Here is a 20,893-nt window from a genome sequence, read left to right as displayed (position 1 = left end):
CTTAAAATATAGCATATTGGGCTATATCCTCCACTGACTTTGGTGCAACCCACTGGCATAATGCCATTTGGCACCAGCCATAGTTCTGCTCAACAACACAGTCGGATTGGTTGGGTCAGGGCAAACTCCTATTTTTCTTAATGATCTTGCCCCAAAAGGTCAATGTCTGAGTGCAAAGTATGGGGACAGGAATAATTTTCATTCCTCATAGGGAAGAAAGGTTTAAGTGGCCCAAGGGGAATATGAGCTTGTATGACCAAATGTGGAAGATTCTAGGTCATCCTGTTTTCCAAATGGGAATGAAGAAAGATAGAAAAGGGAATAAGGCCTTAGAGAAGTGAAATGAAGAGGATCAGAGTGTGAGTGAAGCAGCACTGACAAAATAGGTTAGAACTTGGAAAAGCAGAGCATTGTGCCTGCTGCATAAGGCTGTGGAGGCGGTCACTGGATTGGGGAAAGGAGGAAGGAATGTTAACCATGCTGTTTCTATCTTGATCTTCAGCCATAGGCCAACCCAAAATCCGAGATCTGAACACACTGGCAAATTTAAGATCTGGATCATATCTGATTTCCTAAAGCTGGTGAATGGTGTTTGGACTGTCTGTATTGAGGATGGTGGTCTGAGGCTGTGTTATTCTTTATGTTGAGGAGAACTGGGTTTCCTTCTCCTTGATTTGACACAAGCAGTGGCCTTCTACTGGGCTACAGTGATCACAAGAGATGAAATAGCTGAGATGATACTTGAGAACAGAAACAAAATTTATCTGGGTTACATGAAGATCTTCCCGTGAAGTGGTCACTCACTTCCGTTCAGAAATCAATTACCCTGATCCCTTAGAAAGAAACCCAGAGGTGCAGTCCAACCTAGGGTCTATCACAACAGGTGGAAAAAGAAGACTATGGAAGCCCTTGCCTAGGTCTACAAAATGCCAAGAGTTGTGTCTCTCACCCAACTCACAGGCAGCTGGAATAGGAGAGCAATGGGCTGAGGGGATATGCAAAGTTTCCTTGCCTTTTAGAGGCTTTGCTGCCTCCCAGCCCTGAATTCATCTCATTTTAGCAGTGAAATTCTATCTTCTGCATGATTGCACCGGCAGGCTTTTGTCAGCAAATTTGGTGATGTTCAAACCTGCCTCAGGGATGAGGAGCCAAGAGATCTGAGTCGAAGTGGCAGAAAGACTGCTGCTGAGAAGCCAAGTTTCTCTTTCCCGGGGTGCTGAGCGGGCACTTACACTAATGCAGGGTGCCATCTGTTTTTTCCTTCTCTAAAAGGTCGTGTTTACCAAACACTGCAGAGGCAAGAGAGGTCTGGGGTTAAAGTAAAAGTAATTAAACCCTGCAGAGCAGGGCCCCACTATGCCTTCGCTGTTCACTTGGTGCTTTTTACACCTCAGTGATAAGCACAGATGCCCTGTTTGACACAGCCACAAGTAACCCCCTCTGCAGTGACAGGCTGTGGGACCTCTTCCTAGTCTAACCTGCAGAGATATCCCAGCAACTAGCCTGGGGCAGCAAGCACCAAAGTGTGATGGGCAGCTGAGGAAGGGGCTGTACTTCCTAAGCTGAGCCCTGTGCTCCTGCAGCTGATGAAACAGGAGGCATGGCTGGGAAGGGAGGAGGAAAGAGGGGTACGCCAGAGAGGTGGCCCGAGACACTCTGAGGTGTCACCCAGACACACCTAGGAACTATAAGAAAAAAACTGTGAGAACCACAACCACACCACCCAGCACAGCCAGCCTTGCACCATAAACACCACTTCTTGTACAGCGGGAGCTGCCTTAGCTGTTCCAAGTCCCAAGAGCCTGTCTGCCTCCATGAAAAAGCAGAGATCCTAGTCCTCAGGTGTCTGAAGTTAGTCATGGAGAGCCTGGCCCTTAGACAGGCAGCCAGCCCAGTCTGACACCTGGACAATCATCTTTGCACCATGTGGGCATTGGGTGCATCAAAAGAGCTTAGCTCCTGTAGTGCTGTTCTGTAGCAAAAGGCACAACAACACAACAATGTGGGAGTTACACAGCACATGGGGACCATGTTTTAATACCAAATCTGAAATGGAGACCCTGACTTTGGTATGTTGGGCCCTGGGGGACATGAGGTATTTGCTAGTATTACTACGTTTTCTGTCTGCTTAATACACATCTCACCAAAACCACTTTAAGCAATGTTGAAAAGATGTTGCCTGGTTCAGTCTGTGCTAAAGGGTGTTAAATTTAATTGATTTCCAATATATCTACCCTACTGTATTGTCTATTTTACAGGTGTATGTGCCAGCCTTTTTATGAAACAAGTAATATATTCTGGGATGGGTAATCAGCTTGGATAATTACCATTAATTCCTCTTGGGTAAAACTAGTGTGAGAAGATGGCTTGATGCCATTGCTTTGCAAGGTGTTACGTGAATGTAGACAAAATCAGAATCTTGTTCCTATATTTGTCTGTGTTGGGGGAGACTGTCTGAGAAAGCTGCAGCTTGGCTGGCAGGGGATGATTTGCCAAGCTCAAGTTCCAAGTTCCCATCCTCTCTGGCAGGAGATACTTTGCCTTCCATCATTTTCGGCATGATTGCAGAGAGCATTGCCTCCAAGTCACCCTAAAACCTGAATTTTAAAGCAAATCAGAAACAATTCTTCTGCACTCAGACCCCCAGCATGTCAGAATTCTCTGAACCTTGAAAAGATCCCATAATATATTACCAAGCCTGTCTCAGCCATTTTTTTCATTTAATTCTGATCAACCCATTCACCATATGTTATGGGTGTCCTCAGGGAACACTGAAATGAAATAAACTGAAAAGGCACTTTGGACCCTGCTAACTCAGCAATTGATTTTTTTTTTTTTTTTTTTTTTGTTCTGAGCAGAGAGAGGAGAGAGGACAGTGGAAATGCTTAAATGTCTTAAGGCAGAGGGAGCACAGGTTCTTACAGACTTGGAGTCTGGAGTCCGTTCTCTTGGCATTAGCTAATGACCTCTTTTTCTAGTTCTCCATGTGGCATTCTGTAAGGTTTTTTATTCTGACGCCTCTGAAGCTTTGAAGTCTCATGTGGCTCTCAGGCCATGATAATACGAATCGCTTAAAGCACTTTAGAGCAGCATGTATATAATAACCAACTGATCTTCATAAGGAGCTCTGTGAAATAGATTTATAAAACTCTGTGGTCCTTCAAAACTAGTCCATGTAGTCTTTACCTCAGTTACAGGTCATGATCCTGCACACTGACCTTGAATACCATGAAGGTGTTTGGTAAGTTATACATGGGAAACAGCAATGTGGTCTTTTCCTGGCGTGACACGGGGACACAAAGAGGAGGTGAGATCAGCCTCTGCAGTACTTTTGTAACACCTCTCACCCATAATTTCCTCCTATCCAATTAGCTAGATCGTTTTGCATAACTACTGTACCTGCCAGCAGGGCATCTGAACATCTTCTTGAGCGACTGGTTTCTTATACTGATGCCCAAGTCCAGAAAAGCCATTGCTATTTTTCTTACTCTGTTATTGCTCTTATTTATCTGCAGTAATTTTCCTCTTGTAGGAGAGAAGGAGCAAAGAGATGAGTTTTGTGTCTTGACCACATGAGAGCTGTGTAGCTCTGGAGTGATCAGTGAGAAAGCTCGGTTTTAATTTCTTACAGGGCTAACATTACTGTCCTTGAGAAGAGTAGCTCTCCTGGCCCTAAAGCCCTGTTTAGTCACTCAGCTACCCTGTAAACACCTTTCTGAGAGCTTGGAAAATTACTCTTAGACTGTGAACTGATTCTGGTATTTGCCAGTGGGGCAATGGAATGTAAAGTCTTCAGCAACCAACTTCTATGTTCCTGCCTACAGGTCTAGCTTGAAATTGTCTTGAAAATCTGGGGGGGAAGGGGAAGCAGGGGCTGCATGTTCTTTGTCAATTAATCAGATAGGGGAATATTTAAGCCTGACGCTCAAGATCCAACAGATAATCATGGTTCAGCTCCACAGCTGACAGTTAGAAGCACAGATCCTTGCCAAGCTAGAAATGTGTGTTTCCATCAGCAAGAAAGGTGGTGAGGAGTATGCAAGGAAGTGCATTATCCTGATGCTGTAGGAAGTGAAACGCAGTCAAATCTCTCCCAGAACAGGGTATGATACATCAGTCCTGTACAGACATGGGGAGCTGATACTACTAGGAATGGGTGAATGGGCTTCTCTGGTTTGATAATATAGTATCACTGATTTGGGCTTTAGGTTTCCAAAATACCAGGAAGGGAGAAAAAAAGGAAGTGATGAAAAAACTTCTACATAATACCATTTTTCTTCTATCATCTCCCTACACCCTTCCCCCAGTGTACTCCTTGTTGAAAATCTTCCTGAGAATTCTGCACATAGAAGCTAAAGATCAGAAATCTTGCTTACCCAGGCTAGACAAAAATGTTTACAGGTGCCCAGCTGAATTGTCTCAGTGAGAGCTTTTTTACCATCCTTCTTTCTTGAAACAAACAATAGGATTCAGCCCAGAACCCTGATATACCTGTTTTGAAGTGTTAGACTAGCTATAGCATTTCATATAAGCCCTCAGTCAGATTGTCTGTAGTCACCATCTTTGTTAACAAAACTGGTTTCTGTCTGCAGCATGCATGTACAGTCAGCAGTGCAAAAGTAGCAGGAGATACCTGAAGCATGAGAGATGTTTTCTACAGCAGATGGAATCTATTTGTAATAATGACTAAGCTAGTTGCTATGGGTCATAAAAGTCATGTAGGAACATCTAGGGAGAATGGAACAGCTGAATTTGTAGCCTTCCTTTTTTATCTGATTGCAAGTGATTTACATTAATATTACAACTTTCAATCAAACAGAATTCAAAGACATTACAAAGCTTCCCTACCTGATTGCATGACAAGCAGAAAATTGTTTCATTTATCATGCAAGAGCAGCTGTAAAAACTGTGAAAGATGGTGGTATTTGATACTTTAGGACAGCAAGTAAAGAACGCTGATTACAGTTGAAACTGCAGGGGTGATGCTGGGATACAGAGAACTAAATTAGCCTAGTTGGAGTTTGGCCAGGACACTGGGATTCACACCTTAGACTCTGCATGGGACTTTCAATTATTACAAGTGGTTAGGAAAATTTTCTCATCGAAGAAAGAAAAAGTGCAATAGCTCCATTCCCTTCCTTCATCCCACAGCCAGGGAGGTTGATGGCTCACTGGGCAAGAGAAAGCAAGTGAATCCCCATAATTTACCTAATAACATTTTTTTTCCAGACATCTTCCATGCTGTAGTGTCTATCCTTACCCTACTTACTTTTCTTACTGTTGGGGTTTTTTTGTTACTATGATTATAATAGCTCCCGGGCCTTCACTTACTAACAAAAACTGTACTCTACCAATGCAAATCAACTGTGTTACTCAGGACAGAGGGAAAAATTAAGGATGATTAAGGTTTTAACATGTATTTCACTGCAGCATCAGCTTTGATTTTAGCAGTGTGTTTTGTCTTTCATATGGGGGCTTCATCAGTCGCTGCTACTGGACAAGAGAGAATAGGCCTCCCACAACACTTTATCAGAAACAGGTTCAAGATGGGAGTAAACCTGAGAGGAATACAGGGGGATAAGTGGAACCATAGGGTTGTAATGCTAACATTCAGGCTGCTAAGCAAATTGTCCTTATCCCTTTTTTCCACTGCTTATAAAGTCACTTAAGTTTACCAGCTGAAGCTGAAATTTCCCAGGTTTGATGTCTTGCTCAAAGGTTAAGTAGGTTTATCTTTCTTTTTTTTTTGAGATTTTTCTTCCCACTAGGTAAAAGTGGTTCAGCCACTTTTTTTTTTTTTTCACAAAAGATCATGCTATTGCTTTCTGAACAGCACTACAGCCAAAACAGCAGGAGGTTAAAAAGTTTGTATTTAGCATAAAAACATCTTGCCAAAAAATGCCTTTGAGTTCTTCAGTGGAATCTGATTTCGATTTGACTGATTTTGACCCCCAGAAAATCCCACGCATGAGCACAATAATTCTGTATGGGTGTATTCACTGGAGCATGCATGAAGGAGGAAGGCAAGGTTATACATGTGCATCTGGTTAGCTTATGTCTTTATCCTAGCACAGTGTCTTTAGGGGCTGCAGTTATGCTCTGTGAGCAGGAGCACTGAGCTCAGTGGTGCTTCCCACACATCTGTGACTGAATGTGTGCACTTAGTGCTTGCAGTCTTAGGGCCCTTCTACATCTTGAGGAATAACCTAAATGCCTAATGAGATTAAAGGGGGCTTCTGAGCATTTTGGGTTGTTCCAACACCCTCTGCCTCATTGGCCAGGGTAAGAATCAGGTCCAGTGAGGGTACCTAGGGTCAGACAACCCAGTCATCAGTCCATGGTGATGAGGCAGGTCCAAGGTCAAGCTGAGGAGTGAGTCTGCAGGTCAGAGTCCAGATCAAGTGGGTCTATGGCCATGGAAAGGGGAAAGCTGGGGCAGAGCTGGAGACCAGCACTCTTACAGTGTTTCTGGGGCAGGGACTGACTGCTCTGGGCTGGGCTGAAAAGGGAGAACTGTGCAGGGGATATTTGTGGGGGCCCCGGGTGAGGCTGGTCAGGCCATTAAGAGCTGTTAGTGCACTAAGGGCCCTGACAAGGCTTTCCAGAGAGCCTGGGGAATCTTCATGTCTGGAGATATTAGAGTTGGCTAGAGAAGGCCCAGATCAACCTTATTTGTCCTTGAAAATGGCCCTGCTTTGAGCAGGGAGTTGGAAGAGAGATCTCCAGCCTTCCCTCCCAGCCTAGGTTATCCTGTGATTCTACAAAGCCTGCCGGTTTTTGTTCTATATTAGCAGTGCATGCAGGATATCCTGTCACTATGAATGTTACTCACTCAGACTCTAAACTGTGTGCGACAGAAAACCAAATTGGTAGCATATACTGGAGGTGTTGTACAGCCTTACAGAGCAACAGGCCTGAATGCTGAAAATTCTTATGCACACACCTCACGTTCTACCACGAGCAGTCAGTGGAGGTCCTCAGAAAAATAGAGTTAAGCATATGTGCAAGTGTTTAGAGGACCATCATGTCAGCGAATATTTGCTGGCATTTAGAGTCCATTCATTCTCCAGGGGAAGTCAACTAGCTCTCTAGTCTACTGCCTTGGGCCCTGCTCTGCCCTAAAGAAAGTCTGCATAGCATGTTGTGCACCGTGGCCTTGACTCAGCAAAGTGATTTGGGATATGTGTCTTGCTGAATCAGAGCCTATGCATCTAGCTGAAATTGCTTTTGTAGGGCACAGTCCGGTTCCCACTGAAATACTTGTGAGGCTTTTGGCACGCACTTCAATGAAAACGGGATCAAATCTGTCACCTGGTCATCCCTTGAGCTGAGGATAAAAATTACTAATCTGATGGTTAAAATGAGAATGGATAGAACAGAGGCTGCCAATAAAAATCCTGCAGTAAGAGCTGTAAGGGAAAAGTCTTTCATTAATGTTTTCTGCAATATGGATGGACAGAGAACAGAAGGAGTTAAAAATAGGTACATACTTTACATGTACATCTTTAGGTGTAGAAAAAAGGGTGTTCAATTGTATAGTACCAGGAATAGAACAACAAAAGATTTTATAGGGTATGCAGCCTAAAATGAGAGTTTTATGCCTCATTTTAATGGTGGTATTTCCTGAGGGATGAGTATGCAGACATGTCATTTTAATATACTTTGACAAAGGTGGTTATATAGCGCTTATGTAAGAGACTGGTTTCTTCTGTGAATTTATTTTTTAAGTCTAACTGTTGACTACATGCATGTGTATAAAAGAAGAAACGTTCTACCTTTAAATCCTTCGTCTTTCTTAGTTCTGAAGTTGTCATACTGTTTTTGGCTCATCAGATTTGGACCCCTTTTAGAAACTGTGGGAATATTTCTAAGCTTGACTGTTAAATCTACTGAACGAAAGAGCTGCCATTGGAGACAGGAAACTTCCTTTTAAAGTACTAGTAAGTATGCAAAAGTGCTTTGAGGCTTAGGAGGCAAAGTTTATTTACAGATAGAAAACTTGGTCTCTTAAGTGCTTACAGCACTTTTGAACATGAGACTTAAATGCTTCAAAGTAATTTGGGCACTACAGAAAATCATATCTAATTTCCCTGATTTTTCTCTGACATCAACACCAATCATAAAATGATTTGTTATCTAGATGACAGCAGAACGGGTTGTATGTGGAGTAAATCCAAGAAAAAGAAATATCATTCAGAAGTGAATTAAATAATTTAATGGTGTTTAAATATGGGAGGCAGTACACATCCTTGGTTTCAATGGAATTAAATGCATTGGTTCTGTAGTAATTATTTCCAAAATAGATGTTGCTCTCAGCTAAATACTCATCCCCTGGGAACCAGTGGAGCTGTGTCTGATGTACATGGTGCAGTAGAACCCAGAGTCCATGCAGACTGGCCTGCACACTCTTGGAAATCATAATTTATTCCTCTGTAGGCACTGGAAGGAGACTAATGTAACAACAAGCAAACACTCTCATGGTTCAAACAGTCCCCCAGAATACCAAAATCTTGTTTGAAATTGGATGATTTTGGAAAATATTTGGCACGAGAGGTTAATGACAGACTTTCTCAGCACTTCAATGGATCAGACATATGCTAATCCCATCCTGTCTGGAACAACATGCCAGTGCTCTCAGAGCGCACTGTTGTCAGGCCCTAGTTTCACACAATCACTGCTGTAGCTGACAGGAGAAGGGTGTTCTCCTTTCTCCACAAGATCTCAGTGACACAGCCATCTGTTGGTCAGAAAGAAACAACTTCTTTCACGCAAGCTCTGTGGGCTGCTATGGCTGTATTGCAGACAGGCATTAAAGAGTCAGGGTCTCAGGGCTGGCTGGCTCTGTTGCATCTTTATACTCAGCTCTCCAAGAGTTCCTCTGGAAACTCTGCAGCTTTCAGCTGCCCCTGCCTCATTTCCCACATGTCCTTAGAAACCCCAGGGGAAAACTGGATCCTTGGGATCCAGGATCCATGCCAGATGGGTCTCTGGGAGTTGCTGAGCAATAGGCAGCAAGGGCAGAGGGGTGACTGCCAGCTGCTAGCTGCTCCAGAGAGCAGGAGAGGTGTCTGTAGGTCATGACACCCTCCTTGGCCCCTCACCTCCAACTGCAGCACCTCGAGCAGAGGCAGCTGGGCAGCTCCAGACATCACAGGACTGGTCTGTATGGTGTGTGCAGCACAGGTGCCTGCTTTTAGGGAGGGGAGAGATCAGGGCTTTGGCTGCATCAACCTAAAGTCCTGATCCATCACTGAGAGAGACCCCTCACATCCCAGGCTCCCTAAACATTTAAAATGCAGCTCAGTGAATGAGTGTAGCGAACAACAAGCATAAACATAAATAAAATATAATAAAAACAAATAAAAAAAGCGAAACGTTGCGTTTTGTTCACAGTGACGATCCCAGCGGTTCCACAAGCAAGAAAGCCGGGTGTGAAACGGAGGATCCGAAGGAGGCCGGCAGACAGAGTGGCCAGGAAGGCAGGTCCGACACCCTGACGCTAAAAGCCCAGCATGCGGAGCTCCAAGAAGAGCAGGCAGCGGGGTGTTCCCCTCTGGTGCAGAAGGCGAGCCTCCACCACACGGGCTCCCCAGTGAGAGTGCAGCGCAGCAAAGGGACGGCCTCGTGTTCCCATGCAGCTGCCTCCGATTATGAGCTCTCCCTTGACCTAAAGAATAAACAGGTACAGAGGCTTCCTCCTCAGGCTGTGGGAGAAGGGGGACGGGGTGGGTGGGACTGCATTCACACTGTGGTGGGACGTCTTTTCAGCAAATACTTTAGCCTTTTGTTCACCCTGAGCTTTTGCCCTGCCTGAGCAGCCCTTTGGCTACCTGGGGCTGATGGAGGAAGTAACTTCCCTACCTCTGACTGTGACACCCTTTCGCCCAAACCCGCTCGGCTCAGCTCCTCATTGCCTGGGTTCTGTGGTCCAAAAAGGACCCAGATACTCAGTTGTTACTGTAGGCTTAGAGACGGGTTATGGGCAGCCAAGAACTGTGGCATCCAGAAATACTACCGTGCTCACAAGTGTACAGTGCCTGTAGGGCTCCCAGCAACTGATTGTGCCCAAAGACCTCCCTCATGGGAGAGATCTCCAAGAGCCATCTTGCCCTCTTGGATCACGCTGGGTACACCTCCAGTGCACTTCTGCATTAGCCTCTTCAAAGCATGAGCTTTCAGGGGAAGTGGGCTTTATTCACTGAGTGTCCTGCGCAGTGTCTACCATGCTTTCAGTCCAGCAATGGATGCTGACGAGATGGGCAGAGAAAATGATTCGGTTCTTAAAGTTGCAAGCCTTGCCTCCTGTGCCCGAGGCTACGGCCTAGCTCCAGACCACAAGTGTACCCATCTCTAGCTGCATCTCCTGGTGGGTTCCCAGCAGGGGATAGCAGGACAGGGGCTGACAGCAACTGGCTTCCTCACTCAAAGGCAATGAGACGGAACGTGCTCTCCACCACTGTGTGTGTCTGTCCGTACCCCACCCCCCCCACCCCACCCCCCCCATCTCTACAAATTACAGCTCAGGAGAGTTTTTGTGCAAAACAAAACCTCAAGAATCATTTCTGACTTTTCTCAGGGATGGCAGCTCAACCAGAGTCTGTTTGATGTGCAGACCCTGCAGTATGTGAGATGAGGAGGAGAAGCAAATGCTGGTGACGGTGTCCAGACTATGTTCAGTGGGAGAATTCAGTGGGAGCTGTGCTATTGCAGATGAAGGGTCTCAGCTAATGAGGTTCCCACGAAGAAGCTGCTGCTTCTGGGACATCTCTCTGCCACTTCCCTCAAGGCATTGCTACAGTCCCTAAACTTACATGTCAGATCAATGGCCCAATAAATTCCTGAGCAGAAAAAAGACCTTGGCTCTTTAGCTCTGTCTTTCTTAAAATACTGTATACTCATCTCAGACAGAATTCTTCCTTCACACCAGGAAAATAAACAAGAAAGTCTAATTAACTGGCTTCACAAACTAAGGTAACATATCCTCTGGGTGGGCCAGATCATGGCTGCAGTATATTGGCTTAGCCTCCTCAATGTCCTAAAGCTGCTCTCATTTGTCCTTGGGAGTGTCTGTCCTGTGTTATTTTAGCTTTAAGGTCATGTTGTCCTACCACTGTTCTTGCAGCAGAGGCCAGACCTGCCCTGGATGCATGTGAGACAGAGATATTAGCTGCTCGTTCATTAAATTCTGGTGCCTCACAGTACTGACCTTGCAGGGACCTAGCCTACCTTACAGGTGAAACCACTTTTCTCACAGCAAAGGGGCCTTACAATATGTGTGTTCCTCCAGCTTGATGGGTGTCCTTAGTGGATTGCTTCCAGCTCTTGAAGAGGAGATTTTCAGGGAGTGAAGAGTGTTAATTCTTCCAGTCTTGCACTGCAGTATGTGTTTTATAGATATTCCTATCAATTTACTTTTCAGGTAGTTGTTTTGAATGGGAATAAGGGTGATAAGACCTTCACAGCACTGTCCCAGTTGTTCCCTAGTTGTAGCACAAACTGTAATACCTTAATAGAACTTACAGTAAGAAAAACAGGTGGAAGGAGACATTTTTAGTCTTGCAGTGCAGTTGAAATCACATTTACTTTTAGGGAGAGGACTGAGTGCTAGTTAGGAAGGAGGGTAGTATACAGCCTCCTCTGCAGGGCTTGGAGGTGCAGGTCAACTAAAAGCCATTGCCCTTCAGCATCATACTAGAGGATTGGTGAGTGGGGTCATGGCTCTCCTTGCTCTCTATCCTGTGAAACAGGGCATGCTGACAGTGTGCAGAGCAGAAATACACTATGCTGGGAGGTTGGAAAGGAAACTCAAGTACGACAGTTCCCCTGTGTTTAGATTCTATTGTAATGTTGGGAAAATGAAGGGGATCACACCAGAGAGGAGCACGCTTTCAGTCGTACATACTCTTCTGCTGTGCTGAAGGGCAGCAGATGTCCCATGGTTGAAGGAAGACATCCCATTAACATGTGGCCCTTATAACAATGTCCTTCCATTGAGAAAGGCTGGTGAGAGGGAGAGGAGTTAAGAATGGGTGATAGAGAATGTATATGCTCTGTATGTCTTTTTTTTTTTTTTTTTTTTTTACAATGCATGCATTGACTTGAGTGACTCAGATTCTGCCACTGAGCTTGATTCTCTTCTTGTTAATGTGGTGGCATGCCGCCATGCTCAGTGGCAGCCTGGGTGGAAAACCAGTGCTAACTGAGAATAAGGTCAGGCCCATTCTCTCCTGGCAGATTTATGAATTTATGCCTATGGGCAACAAAGCCATGGGGTGTGCACCTCAAATGTTTGGCCGTATCCAGGACTGGCACTTTGGCTTGCCTTAGGCTGACCTTGTTAAAGCTCCCTTCATGTGCAATCCCTCATGGCAATGGATATTTCCCAGCCATTTCTAATTCAGCCACAAGGCCTGAATTACTCAGAGTGAGTGTTCATATTGTGGCCCAGAAATGTATTAAGCTAATTATTCTTTGAAATCCCCCTGAACTCCCTCCTACTTTTCCCTTTCTTTGGCGCCGGCTGTCGGATCATTCCCCGGAGAAGAGTAGCTTTAAGTAGGCAATTACTTGTGATTCACAGGGTTTATTAGGAGTGAGAGAAGGCCAATCATGTCTGGCCTTTCTTGCCTCTCAAATGGGAAGAGAAGGTTCCTCCAGCAAGCCAGACATACATCTCCATTACCTGTGACTGCTGTGGTGCTAATGGATGCCCTTTCCTCCCCTCGAGAGGAAGAAAACAGGCCACAGCTGTGTGAAACCCTTAATTCCTCTGGAGTGTCAGTTAGCTCGACCTGATAGCAAATGTGAATGTCTCAGACATCAGTAAACAGTAAATGGCTGGGTTACATCAGGGAGAGGGAGACAGAAACCCACTCCTACCAAGCAAGGATGGGGAGGGCACTTCCCTATGGGACTGTTGCTTCTGGCTTTGCCTGTCTTCTCAAGTATCCTTTGGAGCAGTCCCCAGTCCTTGTTATCCCAGCTGCAAGACACTGTAGGACTCCCCTTGCTTTGGACAGGGCCAGATGGCAGTGGACCACATGCAGAACCCATCCTTGCACACCTGGTATGAGCTGGAGAACAGACTAGGTTGGGAGTCCTCTCACTTTACATCTTGATCTGCTCCTTAATGCCTTAGCCCTTTGGGAGGACTGAGATAATGGACTGCAAAAAGCTAGTGATGTTTTATCAAGGTACTGACAGCTTGCAGTGTTCCTTTAGACTTTTGGAAGGATCTCTCCTGTTAGTAGTTACTAAAGTCTGCCTTTGCAGGAACTGTCCTTGCATGAGATAAACTGGCCTTTTACTTCAGATCAGTAATGACAATTTGTCTTGGCCTCTAATAAGATCAGAGCACATGAATTTCATGTTTTCAGAATGGCTGTCACCTCCTTGGAAACCTCAGATAATTATAAGGCTCTTGCTTCTGCTGTATTTTGCATTTTACTATTATTCTGTCTCTCAGATCGCTGTGTCTGTCCCTCCCATTTGTTCCTCTTTCTCTCCCAACACAATTAGCTCTACATTTTCATTAACCAGACCATCATATTAAGTGCTCACGGTCAGTTGTCAGTAATAACTGTCTGGGTTGGACCTGTGCAGGTTATTGGTTTAATTTGCATTTATCTGCACGAGCCTTCCTCCTGAAGGGAAAGGCCAAGGGATAGCTTAGTCTCTTTGCAGGGAGGCCAACTTTGAAGAGATGTGGAGGAAGTGCTGGTTTTATGGTGGGATTTAAGATGGTCATTTTGGAAAGAAGGACAAAGAACCCCAGCAAAACACTTCTGCTTGCTACCCAGAATCAGTTTTTGTCCTTCTATTCCTCTTCCTTGCCACACCAGACTCTGAGAATAAGCCGAGACCTTGTTTATCCAAAAGGCCTGCTGACAGGTCTTGTGGTAGTTGCACCTGAATCCATGGTCATTGTGTGGGTGATTTTTAACACCAGTTCTGCAGACCCTTTCTGGGAGGGCAGCAGGGCAAGTATTAGGCCATTTTTTTAAAAATTAGAGGTAAGCAGAACTCTGATCCAGCTGCCTCTACAACTGTAGTGGCCAACCCCATTGCTAAGCAAATTGCTAGTATTTCTCAATGCGAGGTTTTGATGCTTTCTTTGGACAGATGCGAACTCAAGGGCAAGGCAAACAGAAAACAGAAGTCTACCTTATGTTTGAGCACAAGGCAAAGGGTCCCTACTTCATTTCCAGAGAGGGAAAGATCAAAGGATGTGCCCCCCAAACCCACTCCCTTCCAGAAATGGCAACCTCCCATCTAGTGCAGCAGGATCCCTAGACCTGCTGCTGCCTGGGATAATGGGGTGCCAGTGGGCAAAGCCTTCTTACTTACTCCAGCAGCCAGAATATCAGCGCAGGTGCAGAATGGCTGGGGTCATGTTATTCCTCAATTCCTGTCATCTCCCAAGGTCATATTTTCTTCCCCTACTTCCAGAGGAGTTAGTATTGGAAATACGCCAGAGGTGATTTATGCTTCTCACAGCTGTCATTCCAGACCTTCACTTGTACCTAGATCACTCAACTGATGGTTTTATTTACAACTTACGTAGTGTTACAAAAAAGGAGAATAAGAAGGAAGCAGACGACATGACATGACTCTGCAAGCTGAGGCTCATGCCTCAGTCTTGCTTTGATTACAAAAACAGTTTGCACTTAGATCTGTGAGCTCAGTCCTTCCTCCTGTGAGTACTGGACCAGCAAGGCATGGTGAGGGGCAAGTGGTATCTGTCTGGGGATAAGGAGTCAGTAAAACTCATTATTTGGGTCTGCTAATGATCTCGTACTCACCACATGAATGACGTAGTGAATCCTCTGTTAATTTAGGACTGATTTTACCAGCACTCTTGGTCCTACACTTCACCTTTTTTTTGGATTTTCCACATGTACACACACACACATATAAACACTACTGTCTGCACCTGCACTCTGCTCTGTGAAGTGCCAACAATGTGCAGTTGAGCTCATAGTTCATCCAAAACCTCAGTGAAGGTAGTTTGAGTTCATCTTTTTAATTCAATCCCATCATCCGCCATCATCTTCACACTGTCCCCCTTGTCCTCCATCAGTCACTTACTGGAATCAAGTTATCTAACATTCTCCTGTAGCATGTTGGTGAATGCCCAGCTGCAGAGGAAGAGTGAGGGAATTACTAGGAAGTATAAATACTAGACTACAGAAGAGAAATTACCATACATACTTGCTTTGTTGAAGATGATTGAGATGCCACTTAGTTGTGTGTGTATGTATTTACATGTGTGTTTCTTGTTACCAGCTCAGGAAGGAGTAAATCCTCCTTCTACTTGTTCTTAATATTTTATCTCAACATTTAAAATTAGAATTTTTTACCTTTCAAAACTGAGAGTCTTTCTTTTCTTGAGTAGTTTTCATTTCACTGCTAGCTGACACCTGAAAAACTCAGATATCAGAAAGGAAGACACTTTGGGATTCATAGTGCTTTTTAAAAGACACTGAACAAACCCAGCCTCCACTAACTTCTGTGGAAGCTGATGTTTCTCACTAGCTCCTATGATCAAGCCAACATTTTCTGCATTTAAAATTTAACTATTCTTTCCTTTTTTTGAATGCTTTCTCCTTTCCCTGAGAGTATTTCCTAAGGTGACTAAGGAGGGGAAGAGCATTAGTAACACTCTAAGACAAAGGATGATGCTTGACATTACTTCAGCACTGCTGAGCAGGAAGACACATTGCTGGAACGCTGTGTTTGCAGTGATGAGCTTGCCCTAATGGCCATCACAAGTGGGTCTTCAGAGGAAGGGCACCTCCAGGCTCCAGTGTGTATGGCTGGCACTCTAGGAAGAGGCATGATCATGTTCTAGCCATGAGGAAGCTCACAGTACTGATGCTTTAGCCAGCTGTGCCCAAAGGGGGGGCCTTCTGTTGGAATCAAGGGCACGACAGTACAAGAAAAAGCCAATTCAGTGTTAGAAGTTCCTCGGACAGTCATTACAGGCTAATGAATGTAGGAACTGGGGTAACAGAAAGCCATCAGAAGTCAGCAAAAAATATTTTCTCCTGTTTCTATGTCTTCCAGATCGAAATGCTAGAGCACAAATACGGCGGTCACCTGGTATCTCGCAGGGCAGCCTGCACCATCCAGACGGCTTTCCGGCAGTACCAGCTCAGCAAGAACTTTGAGAAAATCCGCAACTCACTGCTGGAAAGCCGCATGCCGCGCCGCATCTCCCTGAGGAAAGTCCGGGTCCAGAACTCGGAGAGCTTCTCTGCTGAGAAAGCCCTGGTAGAGGGGTATAACTTTGTGGGCATCCCACTGGTGAGGTCCCCATCTTTGCCAGCCACCATCAGTGGGGCACTGACCGAGCTGGAGGACTCCTTCACAGAACAAGTTCAGTCCCTGGCCAAGTCCATTGATGATGCCCTCAGCACCTGGAGCCTGAAGACCATGTGCTCGCTGCAAGATGGGGGCTCATACCAGATAAGGGAGACCTTCAGTGCTAGCTCAATGCAGCCAAACCAAGACTTAGAAGCTGAGCTGCAGGACAAAGAGAAGGAGGAAGGGCTCCTGCCAGAAACCCTACCCAAGAGCAGCAGCACTCTCATGATGGCTTTTCGAGATGTCACAGTCCAGATTGACAACAAGAACATCTCTGTCTCATCGTCTACCTCGGTGTCCATGGCAAACTGCCTCAGCAGCAGTGCCCAGGCTGGGCTCTCTCAAGCTACCAAGGCTGAAGAAAGCCCAGCAGAAGGGGAGGGAGAAGCCAGTGAACCACCAGCTGCCCCAGAGAGCTCACCTGAGTCCAGAGCTCTTCAGAACAGCCACACTTTCACCGAGGTGAATGTCAGTACTAACGGCACAGGAGACAGCAGTGCTGAGCCTGGGCAGATGGCAGTGCAGAACCTCCAGTTTGATGCTAGCAATGAGACGGGGCAAAGCAAAGGCTCTGAGTCTGAGAATGCAGATAACTCAGAACAGCTGAGCAGCAGCAGCACCTCCACTTCAGCCAAGTCAGCCTCTGAGGTGTCCTCGAAAGAAGCACTGCAGGCCATGATCCTCAGCCTCCCAAGGTACCACTGCGAGAACCCAGCTAGCTGCAAGTCTCCCACACTTTCTACAGACACCATGAGGAAGCGCCTCTACCGCATTGGGCTGAACCTTTTTAATATGTAAGTGTCTCTCCCTCTTTCGTGTTTCCCAGCCTGTTTCATGCCTCACAGGAACAGGTGATGGCAGGCTGTAGTATGGTGGTTGTGGACTCCAGGAGGCAGGAGCCTGGAAGTGAGGTTTTTAGGGCTGGGCTCAGAGCACATCCAGAACTGAAGTGGTGTTAGAGCAGACAGATTAGTGACTCTTACAGAACTATGGAGGACATTTTACTGGCTCTGAGATCAGGTTGTGTACGGGTGGGTTCGTGTGTATATATCAAACTCAGGCTCTGGGCATGCAGAGATTTGCCTGATGAACACAAGCAGTCTGGAACGAGAGAAAGTAGGCACCAGGCACAGGTGGGAGTTGATTATGATAAAGATAGTTCCAGGCCCACACAGATGTTCTGGTGTTTGTGTTGGGATAGGTATATTTCCAGAGGGGCATATGGGGCTCATGTTTCTGCTACTAAGTGTTTCAGTTTTCTCAGCCATACTTGCAGAAGTCCCTCCACCCAATGTGTTTTGCTTTGGTTCCTGCACAGCTGACATGAGCACTGATGTGAAGATAAAGCAGGAGTGAAAATGCTTTTTCCCAGCCTCTCCTCCTCCCCCAGTCTGCCTGGCACACATTCATGTGACAGATTAGCAGTGCCAGGTCTGTTTTGGGGAAGCAGCTCTGCCATTCTCCTTCATTCAGTGACCTGGGTTCACTGCATCTTGCAGGTCCCCGTGGGACAGAAGACTTACTGTGGAGCTCTGAAACACAACTTCCTAGCCAGACCTCCCTTGCTCCCTTGAAACTAGCTACTGAAATAATATGCAGTAACCTGTAAGGCTGTTTTCTTGACAGAATGCTGGAGGACAGGGAGAGAGCTGTTAGCTCTGGGGACTGAAGCCTTTTTTTTATTCTCTGAGCAGGAGCTATGAGACACATGGCTCCCCTTGTGACACCGTAATGCGTCTCTATCCAAGGGTCTGGGAAGGGCATTCAGCTTTCTGCAGTTATTTGGTTGTTGGTTTCCCTCTCAATTTCTAGCAAGGAACCAGTTTACCATTGTAGGGTTTGCAAAGTGGGCACTAACCCATAGGGCATGGAGCTGAGGCTGCGTGTGCATGTGTGCACATCCTTCTTGCTGACCGCTCCCCCAGACCAAAAGCTGAAAGCCTCCAGTTGCATCTGCCATAGTCTCTCTGGCCTTGCATTGCATTTTCAGAAAGCAGCACTCTGGTTCAGAGCAGGCCCCTGGGAACACGTCGATGCTGGGCTGCTGTGGCACTTTCCCCATCCCCACTCCACAGTGAGTGGGTGGAATCCCTCGAACGGAGAGTGTTTTGTTATGCAGCACTGCTGTAATACCTCAGTGTGTGTGGGCAGCTGGCTGTGTGGGCAGAGGGAAAGCCAGCAGGACGTGAGGAATCCCGCAGCATTTGCTGGCTGCACTTAACACCCTTGCAACACTAAAGAAAAAAGCAGGGACCAGGCTCAGGAGAGATGGAAGTGGAGTTGTCTTCTGCACATCTGGGTAAAAGCTGCATGCTGCAGTACATGGGATGCATCTGCAGGTGTTCAGTGGCAGAGGTGCTGTACTGCTATCAGGATTTTGTGGAGAACAAATTGAATCCTGGGAAAAAAAAACTGATGAGAGGTTACTGTCAGTGGGAGAATAATGTGTGCAACTATATTTGTGTTATAGTCTAGGCAGTGCAGGAGGGCTGTCACACCTGGACTGTTTTATCCTACATCATCTTGCACTGTGTGTGACATCTCTACTGAAATCTGCACATCCATGTCAGTGTGTGAGTTGCATTTTTCTGGCCATATTCAGCTCCCACTTCCTCTGGAGTGAATCCAAAGTCAGTCCAGTGGTTTTGGAGTCACACCAGTGTAGCTGAGATCATCCTCGTGCTGTGAACACCATACTGTCCCTTGACAAATACCAAAGTATACAGGTGGAGGTGCATTTTATGAACCTCTGTTGCTTAGCTTGACTTTAGTCCTGACAATATGACCTTTGCATTTAGCAGAGAACTTTGCCTGTGCTCTTCAAAGGTGAACCAGGAGGTCTGTGTGATAGTACAGAAGGTGCACTGTTGCTTTTCCCTGAAGAAAGCCTGTTTTTTTCAATATTAGATCTTTTAGCTCTCCTGTTCATAAACTTAATGGGCTGAATTGTTCTCCCAGCCACTCTCCCTAGGGATGCCACACTGCCCAGGGTATTTTCTTTGTGACAATACAGAGTAACCAGAACTATTTCAAGCCCATCTACTTTTTGTATGCCCACGAGGCCCCTGTAAGGAGCAGGCCACTTTCCTGAATGCTGATCCCCTTATAGCTAAACATATGTTGCTCACCCACATCCTTCACCACCTGACAGTGTCACAGTCTGTGCCTGTGCATATCATGCATTCACGTGCTCTGAGATCTCATCCTATCCTTTCCTCACCCCAAGAAACTGCCTGAGCAAACTCCCTCTTTGAGCCTTGACAAAGATCCCTGAATTTGGGTTAATGATGGAAGTATGGTATCCTTTTGTGAAGAAACTACCCTCTTACCTCTCCCCACTGACCAGCTCAGAGAACAAAAGGAATGTAGAGATCTTCCTGGCATTGCACTAACTCCCCTCAGCAAGAGTGCATCATGACAGACACCCTTCAGTGGGGCAGACTGAAATACAGGAAGAATACCTCCTGCACAATACACACACACACACTCATTCCTGTCTGTACTGTGGGACAGGCACCACATAGGCTCACAGCCACTCCCAGGATACATAGAAGCATATGTGCTTCTAGGAGACATAAGGAGAAAGCCAAAATATGCGTACACACGAGCTCTGATGAACATGTATGGTGAAAGCAAAATCTACATGTACAGGACATAGACACACACAAACATGTGTGCTTGTTGAGACACGCAATACCCCCCCCAGGAGCTGTGTATGCAGACACAGGCTCTGGCACACTAACAAGCAGAAAATCACTCCCACAACCAGGCAGTCAGGCCCACTCAGAGCTAGGACTGTTCTCAGAGAGGCACAGCCACAGAGGGAGAAAAACCCTCTGTCTGGGAGCTGCACACAGCTCTCTCCCAGCTCTGACAAGGCATTCTCCAGGTGCCTGGTCTCATCCACCTACACACAGAGATTTCTACCGGAGGGGGTAAATCAATAGAGAAGGGAAGAACAACACAGCTAAAGGTGGGGAAAGTAGAGGAAGAGATAATCAAATCTGAGCATGGGATTTCTGTTCAGGCAGCCAGCACCAGGCTCAGGTGAGGAAGGTAGAAAGTGTCACTCAACACTCAGTACTAAAAATGTATGAAAAAGAGAGATTTTTTTTTTTTGCAAAACAAGTGCCCATCCTCCTTTGTGTATTGAGCCTCATTTGCTCATAGACCATGGTAGCAATGTCTCCTAAGTGTCTTCACAGTCACTTTTTCCCCTTTCCCTTTGTCTGCCCTACAGAAGGCTCAATCCCAGCTCTCCTAAAGCAAAGGGTCATGTGCCCAGCTCTCATCCCTGGTCCCTGGGGACAGCTATCTGTGGGTTGCATTTGGAGCAGCTGAATGTACTGATATTTCCTGTGCTGCCTGTGTGGGACACGTAGTCTAATCATGTCCTCACGGGGACCCTAAACAGACCAAGCTGGAGCAGGGATGATACAAGAGCCTTTGACTCTGGAGCAGATGGATGGAAGAAGAGAGTCATTGATGAGGCAGGTATCCTTTGTGGCAGTGGGATGGCACTTGTGAT

General features: G+C 46.0%; 1 protein-coding gene across 6 annotated transcripts in view; it reads left to right on the top strand.

Annotated features, from left to right (window-relative positions):
• Positions 1-20,893, top strand: part of IQSEC3 (IQ motif and Sec7 domain ArfGEF 3) — a 104,496-nt gene that overhangs the window by 54,511 nt on the left and 29,092 nt on the right. For all 6 annotated transcript variants that reach the window (XM_032986109.2, XM_032986113.2, XM_032986116.2 and 3 more), the window contains exons 3-4: positions 9,394-9,682; positions 16,066-17,159. In XM_032986109.2, the coding sequence (XP_032842000.2) occupies positions 9,394-9,682; positions 16,066-17,159 (1,383 nt within the window). The remainder of the gene's footprint in view (positions 1-9,393; positions 9,683-16,065; positions 17,160-20,893) is intronic.

Source organism: Tyto alba, unplaced genomic scaffold, assembly GCF_018691265.1.
Source record: "Tyto alba isolate M040663 unplaced genomic scaffold, T.alba_DEE_v4.0 Super-Scaffold_21, whole genome shotgun sequence".
Lineage (NCBI taxonomy): Eukaryota > Metazoa > Chordata > Aves > Strigiformes > Tytonidae > Tyto > Tyto alba.
This window is presented reverse-complemented; position numbering and strand designations above follow the sequence as displayed.